The sequence below is a fragment of the Salvelinus fontinalis genome, chromosome 5 (genome assembly GCF_029448725.1).
Source record: "Salvelinus fontinalis isolate EN_2023a chromosome 5, ASM2944872v1, whole genome shotgun sequence".
Classification (NCBI taxonomy): Eukaryota; Metazoa; Chordata; class Actinopteri; order Salmoniformes; family Salmonidae; genus Salvelinus; species Salvelinus fontinalis.
In genome coordinates, this window is record NC_074669.1 from 18,251,337 (window position 1) to 18,266,415 (window position 15,079).

General features: G+C 43.5%; 1 protein-coding gene across 2 annotated transcripts; it reads left to right on the top strand.

Annotated features, from left to right (window-relative positions):
• Positions 1-2,479: 2,479 nt before the first annotated feature.
• Positions 2,480-10,440, top strand: LOC129855252 (RNA-binding protein FXR1-like). Of its 2 annotated transcripts, XM_055922689.1 has the most exons (16): positions 2,480-2,554; positions 3,925-4,070; positions 4,638-4,690; positions 4,941-5,034; positions 5,125-5,196; positions 5,353-5,501; positions 5,616-5,709; positions 5,817-5,933; positions 6,032-6,199; positions 6,305-6,383; positions 6,501-6,604; positions 6,912-7,122; positions 7,620-7,817; positions 7,970-8,149; positions 9,103-9,159; positions 9,565-10,440. In XM_055922689.1, the coding sequence occupies exons 2-15, from the start codon at positions 3,930-3,932 to the stop codon at positions 9,132-9,134; spliced, it is 1,692 nt and encodes a 563-aa protein (XP_055778664.1). In that variant the 5' UTR covers positions 2,480-2,554; positions 3,925-3,929; the 3' UTR covers positions 9,135-9,159; positions 9,565-10,440. The 2 variants fall into 2 exon arrangements, with proteins under 2 accessions (XP_055778664.1, XP_055778665.1); XM_055922690.1 differs by lacking the exons at positions 2,480-2,554; positions 3,925-4,070 and adding an exon at positions 4,108-4,403.
• Positions 10,441-15,079: the final 4,639 nt, after the last annotated feature.

Genomic DNA, 15,079 nt, shown 5'->3' on the forward strand with positions numbered 1-15,079 from the left:
CGCTACCAGGAGACAGGCCAGTACATCAGGAGACGTGTAGGAGGGCAATAACCCAGCAGCAGGACTGCTACCTCCGCCTTTGTGCAAGGAGTAGCACTGCCAGAGCCCTGCAAAATTACCTCCAGCAGGCCACAAATGTGCATGTGTCAGCAAATGGTCTCACAATGGCTCTTAGGATCTCATCTCGGTACCTAATGGCAGACAGGCTACCTCTGGCGAGCACATGGAGGGCTGTGCGGCCCCACAAAGAAATGCCACCCCACACCATGACTGATCCACCGCCAAACCGGTCATGCTGGAGGATGTTGCAGGCAGCAGAACGTTCTCCACGGCGTCTCTAGACTCTGTCACGTCTGTCACATGTGTTCAGTGTGAACCTGCTTTCATCTGTGAAGAGCACAGGGCCCCAGTGGCGAATATACCAATTTTGGTGTTCTCTGGCAAATGCCAAACGTCCTGCACGGTGTTGGGCTGTAAGCACAACCCCCACCTGTGGACGTCGGGCCCTCATACCACCCTCATGGAGTCTGTTTCTGACCGTTTGAGCAGACACATGCACATTTGTGGCCTGCTGGAGGTAATTTTGCAGGGCTCTGGCAGTGCTACTCCTTGCACAAAGGCGGAGGTAGCGGTCCTGCTGCTGGGTTGTTGCCCTCCTACGGCCTCCTCCACGTCTCCTGATGTACTGGCCTGTCTCCTGGTAGCGCCTCCATGCTCTGGACACTACGCTGACAGACACAGCAAACCTTTTTGCCACAGCTCGCATTGATGTGCCATCCTGGATGAACTGCACTACCTGAGCCACTTGTGTGGGTTGTAGACTCCGTCTCATGCTACCACTAGAGTGAGAGCACCGCCAGCATTCAAAAGTGACAAAAACATCAGCCAGGAAGCATAGGAACTGAGAAGTTGTCTGTGGTCACCACTTGCAGAATCACTCCTTTATTGGGGGTGTCTTGCTAATTGCCTATCATTTCCACCTTTTGTCTATTCCATTTGCACAACAGCATGTGAAATTTATTGTCAATCAGTGTTGCTTCCTAATTGGACAGTTTGATTTCACAGAAGTGTGATTGACTTGGAGTTACATTGTGTTGTTTAAGTGTTCCCTTTATTTTTTTGAGCAGTGTATAAATAATATGTGTGTGTGTGTGTCACATTATTCTCATATGTTTCTATTTAGCTAACTTAACCTGGTACATTTAGGCATATGTTATGGACAGTTACAATCTTGTTTGGTATTTCTTAATCTTGAGTTACAACAATCATATTCTCCAGATGAGCTTCAATGCCATACAACTCTCCTTCCGTGGTCTACAACTGCTCTTAAATGCAAGTAAAACTAAATGCATGCTCTTCAACAGATTGCTGCCCACACCTGCCCGCCTATCCAGCATCACTACTCTGGACGGTTCTGACTTAGAATATGTGGACAACTACAAATACCTAGGTGTCTGGTTAGACTGTAAACTCTCCTTCCAGACTCGCATCTCCAATCCAAAATTAAATCTAGAATCAGCTTCCTATTTCGCAACAAAGCATCCTTCACTCATGATGCCAAACATACCCTCGTAAAACTGACTGTCCTACCAATCCTTGACTTCGGCGATGTAATTTACAAAATAGCCTCCAACACTCTACTCAGCAAATTGGATGTAGTCTATCACAGTGCCATCCGTTTTGTCACCAAAGCCCCATATACTACCCACCACTGAAACCTGTATGCTCTCGTTGGCTGGCCCTCGCTTCATATTTGTCCCCAAACCCACTGGCTCCAGGTCATCTTTAAGTCTTTGCTAGGTAAAGCCCCACCTTATCTCAGCTCACTGGTCACCATAGCAGCACCCATCCGTAGCACGCGCTCCAGCAGGTATATTTCCCTGGTCACCCTCAAAGCCAATTCTCCCTTTGGCTGCCTTTCCTTCCAGTTCTCTGCTGCCCATGACTGGAACGAACTGCAAAAATCACTGAAACTGGAGACTCATATCTCCCTCACTAACTTTAAGCACCAGCTGTCAGAGCAGCTCACAGATCACTGCACCTGTACATAGCCCATCCAACTACCTCATCCCCATACTGTTATTTATTTTGCTCCTTTGCACCCCAGTATCTCTACTTGCACACTCATCTTCTGCACATCTATCACTCCAGTGTTTAATTGCTATATTGTAATTATTTCGCCACTATGGCCTATTTATTGCCTTACCTCCCTTATTCTACCTCATTTGCACATACTGTATATTGACTTTTTCTATTGTATTATTGACTGTATGTTTATTCCATGTGTAACTGTGTTGTTTGTGTCGCTTTGCTTTATCTTGGCCAGGTCACAGTTGTAAATGAGAACTTGTTTTCAACTAGCCTACCTGGTTAAATAAAGGTGAAATAAAAAAAAAAAATATGAAGTATGTGCACATTCAACTTGGCCTATGTATGTACTTGCAAGTAGCTACCCCAATTGTTTAGACACTTCAATAACCCCGGCATGCATTGCATGTCTAACATGGAGGAACTGACTGTGGAGGTCCGTGGCTCCAACGGAGCTTATTATAAGGTAAATCCATTTATAATATTGATGTAACTAACCATGATCATGTTTATAAAACATGGCATACACGTCAGTTCCCTACTATAGTCCATAAACGTAAACTAGCAACATACACTAAGCTAGAGACGTGTGTTTTCAACATGTCTAATGACGGTAAGCTAACGTTAGCGACGTTAACTTCAAGACCAAATATAGTTGGCAGCTAGTCTGTCACTTTTTTTTTTCTTTGCAACGACCTATTCACATCCCGTTTGTCTTCGAAGAGTACAATATTAGCTGGCTAATTCAACAGCTAACGCTATGAAAACAGAGAAATGTTTAACTAGTTAGCTAACGTTATTACCTGGCTAGCACATAAGCTAGCTAACAGTAGGTAACTTAGCTAGCTAACAGTAGTTAACGTTAGCAAAGCTAATCAGGTTCGGTTCCACCTTTTCTTGGCTTTGTTCGTCTTGAATCAGATTATTGATCTGGCTAACTTCATGACCTGCTACACTATCTAAAGGGATATGTGCTAACCATATGCGTTATAAATCAAGCAATTTGAAAGTTTAAGCTGTAATATGTAACTTTTTGGGCGACTTCACGAAATTCAGAGAAGTGAGTTATAGATCTGTCGTTCTCATTTAAAGCCTAAGAAGCGGTAGATCTGTTCTAAACTCAGCAAGGACCCCGCCTTTCAAAGAAAATTTGTAAAAATCCAAATGACTTAACAGATCTTCATTGTAAAGGGTTTAAACACTGTTTCCCCTGTTTGTTCAATGAACCATAAACAATTAATGAACATGCACCCGTGGAACGGTCGTTTAAGACATTAACAGCTTACAGATGGTAGGAAATGAAGGTCACAGTTATAAAAACGTATGACACTAAAGAGGCCTTTCTACTGACTCTGAAAAACACCAAAAGAAAGATGCGCAGGGTCCCTGCTCATCTGCGTGAACGTGCCTTAGGCATGCTGCAAGGAGGCATGAGGACTGCAGATGTGGCCAGGGCAATAAATTGCAATGTCCGTACTGTGAGATGCCTAAGACAGCGCTACAGGGAGACAGGAAGGACAGCTGATCGTCCTTGCAGTGGCAGACCACGTGTAACAACACCTGCACAGGATCGGTACATCTGAACATCACACCTGCGGGACAGGTACAGGATGGCAACAGCTGCCCGAGTTACACCAGGAACGCACAATCCCTCCATCAGTGCTCAGACTGTCTGCAATAGGCTGAGAGAGGCTGGACTGAGGGCTTGTAGGCCTGTTGTAAGGCAGGTCATCACCGGCAACAACGTCGCCTATGGGCACAAACCCACCGTCGCTGGACCAGACAGGACTGGCAAAAAGTGCTCTTCATTGACTATTTGCGTTTTTTTCTCACCAGGGGTGATGGTCGGATTCGTGTTTATCGTCAAAGGATTGAGCGTTACACCGAGGCCTGTACTCTGGAGCGGGATTGATGTGGAGGGTCCGTCATTGTCTAGGGCGGTGTTTCACAGCATCATCGGACTGAGCTTGTTGTCATTGCAGGCAAGACATCCTCCTCCCTCTTGTGGTACCCTTCCTGCAGGCTCATCCTGACATGACCCTCCAGCATAACTATGCCACCAGCCATACTGCTCATTCTGTGCGTGATTTCCTGCAAGACAGGAATGTCAGTGTTCTGCCATGGCCAGCGAAGAACCCGGATCTCAATCCCATTGAGCAAGTCTGGGACCTGTTGGATTGGAGGGTGAGGGCTTGGGCCACACCCTCCAGTTCCACTCAGATCTAGAAACTCTGGGCAAGAATACCATAGCAGCCTATACCAGAGTTTCTTAAACTATGAGTTGGGACCAAAAGTGGGCTCTGGGCATGTGAGAGGTGGGTCGTGAGTAATGAGAATAGATCTTCTTAATTTGGGTTTTTGGAGGAAGATTTGGGTCATGGGAGGATGGTCAACTTCACTTTTGAGTCTTGAGCTGAAGGTTTTAAGAATCCCTGGCCTACACTAAAGTGTTGTATGTTGATATTCCCTAGCTATGCCAATAACTTTTTATTTTCTGGGTGGGGTGGCAGAGTACTTCTGAACTTAACCCACGGCTGATCTTTCTCTAGGGATTTGTCAAAGATGTCCATGATGATGCACTCACTATTGTCTTTGAGAACAAGTAAGTGTTCATAGGTTCTTCTGGGGTTGTAGTGTATTTTGTAGTCATCAATGTTGGAATGATGGTGGTATAATTTTGTTGATGGGCATAACTTTATGTTATCTAAATGTTTGTTATTAAAGGAGAATTTAGCTTTTTTACAACCAAATCTCTGATGTAAAGGGAATGTTATAGATTCTATAGCATGCCATTTACATCAAAAATAGAGATTTGGTTGTAAAAAATAAAGCTAAATTGTCTTTTATTAAAGTTGGCAACCTGAGAGACAAGTTTACTTTAGTGATGTGCGGATGCCACCTCCAGCCGACGGTATAAAGGACATCGGGGAGGGAGAAGAGGTGGAGGTGAGTACTGGCTCTCTATCTTCTTAGATTTAACAGACACTTTTTCCTCAGAATATCTTATTTAGAATTATCTCTCCCTCTTTCTACCAGATCTTCTCCCGGGCCAATGAGCAGGAGCCATGTGGCTGGTGGCTTGGCAAAGTGCGCATGATGAAGGGAGATGTGAGTAGTTATCTGTGGTTACCATTTCACTGGTCCCAGAATGACATTTGCGAAAGCATGTTTTTGTAATGTTCATCCTGTGAGTTCCTCATCCTGATATTACGTTTGTCAGTTTCATGCAACACAAATGCAACCTGTGTTGTGTTTACTGTGTAGTTCTATGTGATCGAGTATGCTGCCTGTGACGCCACGTACAATGAAATAGTCACCTTTGAACGTCTCCGGCCTGTGAATGTCAACAAGGGGGTGTCAAAGAGCTCCTTCTTCAAATGCACAGTCCCAGTTCCTAACGATCTGAAAGCAGCGTATGTACCTTTTATTTAAAAGTAGTTTCTGATTGGGATATAGGCTAGTAATTTGTTGGTTTTTATTTACATGCATAAGAGTTCAGAATTTGATTATAGTTTATTTTACTTTAGGTGCGAAAGTGAACAAGCGCATAAAGATTTCAAGAAGGCAGTGGGAGCTTGTCGGATTGTCTACTGTCCAGAAACAAGTAACTTGGTTGTACTGGTAAGTCCATATATGTCTGTCACTCCTCCTTCAGTACCAGCAGTTTTGTGTAGAACAAGGAATGTCTAGACAATTTTTTTACCGTTTATATTCTTGTTTCCCTGCAGACTATAAATGAAGCCACAGTTAAGCGAGTGTCTTTGCTCAGTGACATGCACCTGAGGAGCATTCGCACTAAGCTCATGCTCCTGTCCCGAAATGAGGAGGCCACTAAACAACTGGAGGTAAGGATGCTTATCACAACTGCATCCTTGCAGAAATAGTTTAAACAGGATTGTCATCGACACATCTCAATCATGCACATGATCTCTTCTCTCTCTAGACTACAAAGCAACTGGCATCCGCTTTCCAAGAGGAGTTTACAGTCAGGGTGGACCATATGGGTCATGCCATTGGAAGCCATGGCAGCAACATTCAACAAGCCAGAAAAGTGCCTGGAATCACTGCTGAGCTGGATGAAGGGAGTGGGACGTTCATAATTTACGGAGAGGTGTGCTGATGTTTTTGATATGAGACTTTGTTATGAGTGAGCTATAGACAGTGTATGTACCACCAATACATTTATTTCTTAAAGCTAATATATTCTTCTTCAAAGAATGAGAAGGCGGTTAAGAAGGCAAGGAATTATCTGGAGTTTCTCGAAGATTCTGTTCAGATCCCAAGGAACTTGGTCGGTATGTATCAATTAGGAGTTGATACTTCCATAAAGCAAGACATTTGTGAGTGTGTGCGCTTTGTGGCTGTGCACCTCTTCACACAAGTGCCTTATGGCTTCTTGTTTTTTTCTTCAGGCAAGGTAATTGGCAAGAACGGAAAAGTAATTCAGGAGATTATTGACAAGTCTGGGGTGGTGAGAGTAAGAATTGATGGGGACAACACACAGCCACGTCAAGAAGTAAGCCCTTACTTTTTTTTACTACTTTCCAGCTCACTTAGTAGACCAAGTGATCAGTATTGTCACAAACACTCTTCACCCATAATAACATCATTTTATTTGTGATGTGCTGACACAGGGAATGGTCCCGTTTACCTTTGTCGGCACTAAGGAGAACATTGGGAATGCCCAGGTGCTTCTGGAGTACCACATCGCCTACCTGAACTTAAGCATTAATCAATAGTAACAAACTCCTAATGGTCTCAGTCAGGGCTGTAGGCCCTTTTTATAGTCTGTGTGGGATGAGTTTGCCTGTTGCTGTCTGCAGGAGGTAGAGCTACTGCGTATGGAGAGACTGCAGATAGATGAGCAGCTGAAGCTGATTGGGATGGGCCAAAGGCCTTCATCTAGCCACCCAGCAGACAAGGACAAGAGCTACACCATGGACAACAGTGTGGCTGCTACCTCTCTGCACACCAGCCGTTCCTACACTGGCAGAGGCCGCGGACGCAGAGGCCCCAACTACACCACCGGCTATGGTGAGCGTCATGTTCACAATGATACTGAACAGTAGATTGTAGATTCTCCCAAGCCATTTTTCAACACCTATCAGCAGGGGTTTAAAGTTCTTCAGTAACAATACTTTAAAGTACTAGTAAGGTAGTACTTCACTACATTCCTAAAGAAAATATTGTACTTTTTACTTTTAACACCCAAAAGTACATGTTACATTTTGAATGTTTAGCAGGACAGGAAAATGGTCCAATTCAGACTCTTATCAAGAGAACCTCCCCGGTCATCTCTACTGCCTCTGATCTGGCAGACTCACTAAACACAAATGTTTCATTTGTGAATGAGTGTTAGCCCCTGGCTATCCATAAATACAAAAAAGCCAAGATGGTGCCGTCTGGTTTCTTTACTCAACCATGACAATTGGGTACACCACAGCCTATCGGGTGGTCAATCGAAAGTATTGCTACAGCCCAACAGGAAGTTATCAGCCATGTGGTATTAAAAAGATATGTTTGACTTTCAGGCACAAACTCTGAGCAATCCAATGACTCTGAGACTGACTCAGAGCGGAAGGATGAGCTGAGTGACTGGTCCCTGGCGGGAGAGGAACCAGAGAGGGATACCCAGCCACAGAGTAACAGCAGGAGGAGAGCTGGTCAAGGGAGGGGGAGAGGGCCCAGTGGCAGGGGCCGAGGAGCAGGAAGAGGAGCCTCCAACACCGGTACGGCTGCAGACACAATTGATGGGTCATGCACATGCTGATGACATTAAACATGATTTGCATTATCCCCTATTTTTATCATGATCATGTGAATAGGTCTATGAATTGTTCCTCTAAAACTATAGATATTAAACTATTTGTTAACTTTGCAGCTCTAAAGGATCGTGATGGCAACCCATACAGTGTGCTTGACAACACCGAGACAGACCAGACGGTCGACTCCAACCTCAACACAAACCGCTGCCACCTCTCCCGCCGGACTGACGAGGACACAACAGCCATTGATGGCATGAGCGAATCGGACAAAGCTTCCCTCGGTGAGAATGGCCTTGGTAAGTCCTGCATCACCATGTCCTCGCAGTGATGACTTGATTTAAGGACGGTCATCAACGGCATTTAAACATTTGTGTTGTGACTTTTACCATCTCAATCAGTACCATCCACAAACCTCTTTAATCCCTCTGGATAGAAGTGTCTGAGTAAAAGTAACAAGCCCTGGGAGCCAATTGGATTCAACAACAAACATACTCCCATAAGCATTAGAAAATTCAATTATTTCATGTTACTGAAGACGGTGGACAATTCAGTGACTAAAAAGGATAGAATTACACACATTGACACCAATCCCAAGTCCATCCTCATGAAATTCACTCATTGGGCTCTGCACAAACTCTTCCCCCACATAGATGACTCGAGCTAAACCACAGCTGCATAAACGTAGCAGTAGGCGCTGTGTCCGCCCACCAGAGGAAAGGTGGTGAACGGGCCTGTAGTTTGTTTACCAAAACCAGCATGACTGAGTGTGATTAACACTTGCCCTGGCTAGCAGTGAAGCCGTGCTTCAACCAGTAACCATCGATTTACTAATTTCTAATTTCTCAATTTGAAGCTGAATAGACACCTAGGAAAGGCATGCCACCAAGAAGTCCCATTTGTTTTTAAATGTTCCCACTCAAATTCACTAACATGTCCGCTACTTGTTGACTATCAATTAAGGTCTGTTTATTTTTGGGGAATTGATACTGCTTTCCTGTATTTCTCACTTGCATTCCTTTGACTGCTTTCTAGTTATTTTTAACCACATTCTTTCAGTGTTTTATCACAATGTAAGCTATTTTTCTGATTCAGAGGGGTTGGGTTAAATGCAGAAGACACATTTCAGTTGAATGTATTGTTGTACAACTGACTAGGCATTCCCCTTTCCCTTTCATTAGCTATGATGATGATGATGATCTAGTTTAATTCATTACCAATGCAAGTGGTTCTAACGGTCTTTGTTTTGCAGATCCCGGGCTGAATCACAAAGCAGATAGATAAACTGAAAATTACAATAAAAGAACTGGTAACTTTGAAAAAATGCTACAAATTTGACTTCAGGGTCCGTATGTATCAAGCGTCGCCGAGTAAGAGTGCTGATCTAGGATCAGGTCTCCCATCTTATTCAATGTGATGTAAAATGCAAATCGGCACGCCTAATCTGAGATGCTTGATACATACAAGCTGGCTGAAACAAGTGATGGGGAGAAAGAACCATGGTAGTGTACGGAAACTTGCAATAAGAATGTAAATGTCTTTCCCTTGGCTTGATGTACTTCAGGGGCATAGTCCATGGAATCTACAGTATTTGAAATTTCCACTAGGTTGGTTTAAATTTCTAGCATTGTATCAAAACAGTTAGGTTTATTGTATGCCTTTGGTACATTAAGTCAAGCTTCTGTAACTATTTCTACTTGTCTGTGTCCTGCAGGGGCATGTTGAGTGTATTGCAGAGCACAGCCTCTCCACATCAGCAAAGACAGGCAATGGCCCCAGCAATGGAAGAGGTGACGAACTAGGCAGAGCTTCCACAGTCTGTTACCAAGGGAACAGTGACTAGCAGCCTGTCCTGAAGTGTCTCCTAATCTACAGACCCATTAATTGTACTACATTCGTACAATAGTTATTGTACAAGCTTGCCAAAGATGGACATATGGACTTCCAGATTCTCTACTGCACTTTTCAGTTCCCTAACCATGGGACACAGAGGGGGAGATTTAGCACTGAACCGAGACATGACAAAAAGCATGTTTCAAGTACATTATCAGATGTTGTGCCTTGAGAATAGATTTAACCTAGTTGCCTGGCTGTAGTAAAGTTGTCAATGATGACAAAGGTGAGAAGAATCTAGATATCCTAATATTTGTTGAGCTTTGGCTGATTTGTATGTTTTTACATATACAATCACTTCAGACGAGGAAAACTAGGAAATGCAGTCGAAGAGGAAAAAAGTTTCACTGAATTGGAATTTATTTCCCATAAGACAAAAAAGCTGGAAACTGGTCTGTCAATGTTCTTGTCCCATTTCGTTATGCACCCACCAGAGGCTGGAATGATGGTGGCAGTAACTTGTCTCAAAGGAGCTTTATTTTGTTTATTTAAAGATGTACACTATTTAAAAAGCTGTTGACACTAAACTGGCGGAACGACCGTGTTTTATGCAGGTGACAATTTGGACTACAGAGGTCAATTTCCAGATTTGGTAAACTATGTATTTTTGAATGATCATTCGGGTTGTTTGATGTGCAATATTTTTTGTATGCGAGTAGTTCTTAAATAAAACCTGAACTTTCATCTAGATCCAAAACCATGTGTGTCTTGTCAGGTCTACCTTTTTGTCCTGAGAATGAGTGAAGTACAGAGCAAGACCAGTCTCTTTTAATGTATGATTTATTTGTGCACGGTGAATAAGAGAAAAAAACGGGCCCAACCAAGTACAAAGTGAACTATTGATTTAGTTGTCCAAGTAAATGCTTCGATTCATTTTAGCTGCAAGATTTGGTGATCCACCTGCCAATAGAAAAGAAAAACATGCAATTGTGATACAAATGACATTTTACAAGCTGAATGACTAAATAAAAGTACCAAATTGTTTGGAAAGAGTTTTACTAGTTCCTCAACCCTCTGTCAGGGTGATATAGAATCATCAGTTTTCTGTGGGCTTCTCTGATCTTGTTAGCTGTGGGACAGGGAACAACAATATGATTCATTAGGCAAATGGTGAACTTTATTGTAGTGTCACACACCCAGTGAAATGTACAATACCGACTTCTAGAAAAGCATGCAACAAGACAGTTACAATTGTACCACATGCGTGTAATGCCATAGTGTCTTGTAGAGCAAGGCCCCACTGGTTGCGTGTTTTGGTTTTTGCCCTAGAAGGACACAGCTGATTCAAATAATCAAAGCTTGAGGAGTTTGTTATTTGAATCCAAAACGTGCACCCAGGGAGAACCCCAGGACCAAGTTTGGTAAACCTTGTTGAGAACAACACGTGTGAAAGCCAATAAAATCTTACTGATTTGGGAAAACTGCATAGCTTGCTTCATTTGGGGTTTAATGGCAACCTGAATCAAGAAGTACCATTTTTAGTGTCACAAAATCATCCATAACTTTTATTCAACTCTACACTGAACAAAAATATAAATGCAACATCTAGCGTGTTGGTGTCATTAGCTGAATTATTTTTTTTAATGGCAGAAATGTTCCATACGCACAAAAAGCTTATTAAATTTTGTGCAATTTTTTGCCATTTCTCCATTGCCAAGATACTCCATTAACCTGACAGGTGTGGTAAATCAAGAAGCTGATTAAACACCATGATCATTACACAGGTGCACCTTGTGCTGGGGACAAAGGCCACTTCAAAATGTGCAGTTAACACAATGCCACAGATGTCTCAAGTTTTGGTGGTGCGCAATTGGCATGCTGACTGCAGGAATGTCCACCAGACCTGTTGCCAGATAATTTAATGTTCATTTCTCTACTATAAGCTGCCTCCGTCGTTTTAGAGAATTTGGCAATACGTCCAACCCACTTGGCAGCCAGTGTGGGCTTGGCTGCCAAGTGGCTGGGCATATTCCCTCCAAGGCCCACCCATGGCTGCACCCCTGTCCAGTCATGTGAAATCCATATATTTGGGCCTAATTTATTTATTTCAATGTACTCTGATTTCCTTATATGAACTGTACCTCAGTAAAATCTTAAAATATTTGCATGTTGCATTTATATTGTTCAGTATAGTAGGCATATTCTGTATTATTAGTATCAAGATTAATTTACCTACAAATCCAGCTGCTGCTAGGGTGATCTCCATGCCACCATGGATCTGGCCTTAAGATCATGGCTGTTCATTGGTGGAAGAAGATCTCCTAACATTGCATACATTTTCATACAAAGCCTACAAGACGTCAATTCTCAAATCCAGCGAAAGGAGTGGTCACATCTCAGATATGTGGTCAGATCCTGTGTGATCTGTGTACGACGCCTCCCCAGCTTCTCCTTCACCCAGATAGCAGATGTTTTGAAAGAGCTGCAAAACCTGGACCCGTACAAATCAGCTGGGCTAGACAATCTGGACCCTCTTTCTAAAATTATCCGCCGCCATTGATGCAACCCATATTTACCAGTCTGTTCAAACTCTTTCGTATTGTCCGAGATCCCTAAAGATTGGAAAGCTGCCGCGGTCATCCCCCTCTTCAAAGGGGGTGACACTAGACCCAAACTGCTATAGACCTATATCCATGCTAGGTCTATAGTCTTTCTAGTCTTCGAAAGCCAAGTTAATAAACAGATCACTGACCATTTTGAATCCCACCGTACTTTCTCCACTGTGCAATCCGATTTCCGAGCTGGTCACGGGTGCACCTCAGCCACGCTCAAGGTACTAAACGATATAACCGCCATCGATAAAAGACAGTACTGTGCAGCCGTATTCATCGACTTGGCCAAGGCTTTCGACTGTCAATCACCACATTCTTATCGCCAGACTCAACAGCCTTGGTTTCTCAAATGATTGCCTCGCCTGGCTTACCAACTACTTCTCTGATAGAGTTCAGTGTGTCAAATCGAAGGGCCTGTTGTCCGGATCTCTGGCAGTCTCTATGGGGGTGCCACAGGGTTCAATCCTCGGGCCGACTCTCTTCTCTGTATACATCAATGATGTTGCTCTTGCTGCTGGTGATTCTCTGATACACCTCTACGCAGATGACACCATTCGGTATACTTCTGGCCCCTCTTTGGACACCGTGTTAACTAACCTCCAGACGAGCTTCAATGCCATACAACTCTCCTTCCGTGGCCTCCAACTGCACTTAAACGCAAGTAAAACTAAATGCATGCTATTCAACCGATCCCTGCCCGCACCTGCTCGCCCGTCCAGCATCACTACTATGGACGGTTCTGACTTAGAATACGTGGACAACTACAAATACCTAGGTGTCTGGTTAGACTGTAAACTCTCCTTCCAGACTCACATTAAGCATCTCCAATCCAAAATTAAATCTAGAATTGGCTTCCTATATCGCAACAAAGCATCCTTCACTCATGCTGCCAAACATACCCTCGTAAAACTGACCATCCTACCGATCCTCGACTTCGGTGATGTCATCTATAAAATTGCTTCCAACACTCTACTCAGCAAACTAGATGCAGTCTATCACAGTGCCATCCGTTTTGTCAACAAAGCCCCATACACTACCCACCATTGCGAACTGTACGCTCTCGTTGGTCGGCCCTCGCTTCATACTCGTTGCCAAACCCACTGGCTACAGGTTATCTACAAGTCTCTGCTAGGTAAAGCCCCACCTTATCTCAGCTCACTGGTCACCATAGCAGCACCCACTCATAGCACGCGCTCCAGCAGGTATATCTCACTGGTCTCCCCCAAAGCCAAGTCCTCCTTTGGTTGTCTTTCCTTCCAGTTCTCTGCTGCCAATGACTGGAACGAACTGCAAAAATCGCTGAAGCTGGAGACTCATATCTCCCTCACTAGCTTTAAGCACCAGCTGTCAGAGCAGCTCACTGCACCTGTACATAGCCCATCTGTAAACATCCCATCTATCTACCTACCTCATCCCCATACTGTATTTATTTATGTATCTTGCTCCTTTGCACCCCAGTATCTCTACTTGCACATTCATCTTCTGCACATCTACCATTCCAGTGTTTTAATTGCTATATTGTAATTACTTCGCCACCATGGCATATTTATTGCCTTAACTCCCTTATCTTACCTCATTTGCACTCACTGTACATGTTGTTTTCTTTTGTTCTACTGTATTATTGACTATGTTTTGATTATTCCATGTGTAACTCTGTGTTGTTTGTGTCGCACTGCTTTGCTTTATCTTGGCCAGGTCGCAGTTGTAAATGAGAACTTGTTCTCAACTAGCTTACCTGGTTAAATAAAGTTGAAATAAAAACGTCCGTGTAACAGCGGGGGGATTTGATTATGCTCAGCCGGGAACCGGTCTATGGCCTGGGAGTTGCACCCTTTTTCAAATCGAACCGTAATCTGCACCTCTCGGTCGTGTTGTCGACAAGGAAGCATGGTACATCGTCCAGAAACACACACATTCTCTTTTCCATAAAATAGATGTTTGAATAATCAAATTAGTTTTCATTAGGAAGGCAGATAAAGCGTTTTTAGGAAAAGCAAATCACTTTTTCTTGTAAAAACACAAAATCCTACTCCATGTACATCCCTTTTGTGATGTAATTGAACGAGGTTCCCAAACGGTTCTAAAGCCAATGCAACCAAATTCCACCCGGTACGAAACACCTATTCTTGCCAGATTAATTGAATCCCCTCAATGGTCACGATCCCTTGCGCAGGCTATGTATGCATTTAATTTTTTTACCTTTATTTAACTAGGAAAGTCCTTTAAGAACAAAATCTTAAATTGTAAATTCTTATTTACAATAAGGGGCAGAACGACAGATTTTTACCCTAGAAATCGTTCGGTTAACGTACTGGTCCAACGCTCTAACCACTAGCCTAACGTTACCTGCAACCCCATGCAGCCTCCAACTTGGAATGGGATTTGCCACGTTTTTTCCGAGTTCCCAGTTGTCTTGAACGCACCACTGGTTCCTAGTCCTAGTTGTTTTGAACGCGGAATAAGCACTGACGCATGTGTGAGGTCTAGGGCGAGTAATGTTATCCACCAACTGTATGGTGTTGATGTCACAAGTTTACTGGAGAACTGAGACGAAGTAGAGACTCTGGACAGGGTGGATATTCGTATAATTAAAAGCAGTTTTATTCAGAGGTAAAGATATCTGATACAAGCGTGCATGGACTCGTTCATTCAGCTCGTAAGGAACCTGCAGACAGAGCCCAGATAACAGAGTACATAGACCTTTTATACAGCACAGAAAGTAGGTTGAGTCTGGTAGATCTGGTCTTCTGGTTGGTCCTGATGAGTTGGGCGAGGTCCACTTCA

Excerpts from the sequence above, each read along its gene's own strand:
- LOC129855252 (XM_055922689.1), top strand. The coding sequence starts at position 3,930 with ATGGTCGGATTCGTGTTTATCGTCAAAGGATTGAGCGTTACACCGAGG. Across the intron at positions 5,035-5,124 it reads GGGAGGGAGAAGAGGTGGAG|ATCTTCTCCCGGGCCAATGA; the intron begins GTGAGTACTGGC and ends TCTTTCTACCAG. Across the intron at positions 7,818-7,969 it reads AAGAGGAGCCTCCAACACCG|CTCTAAAGGATCGTGATGGC; the intron begins GTACGGCTGCAG and ends TTAACTTTGCAG.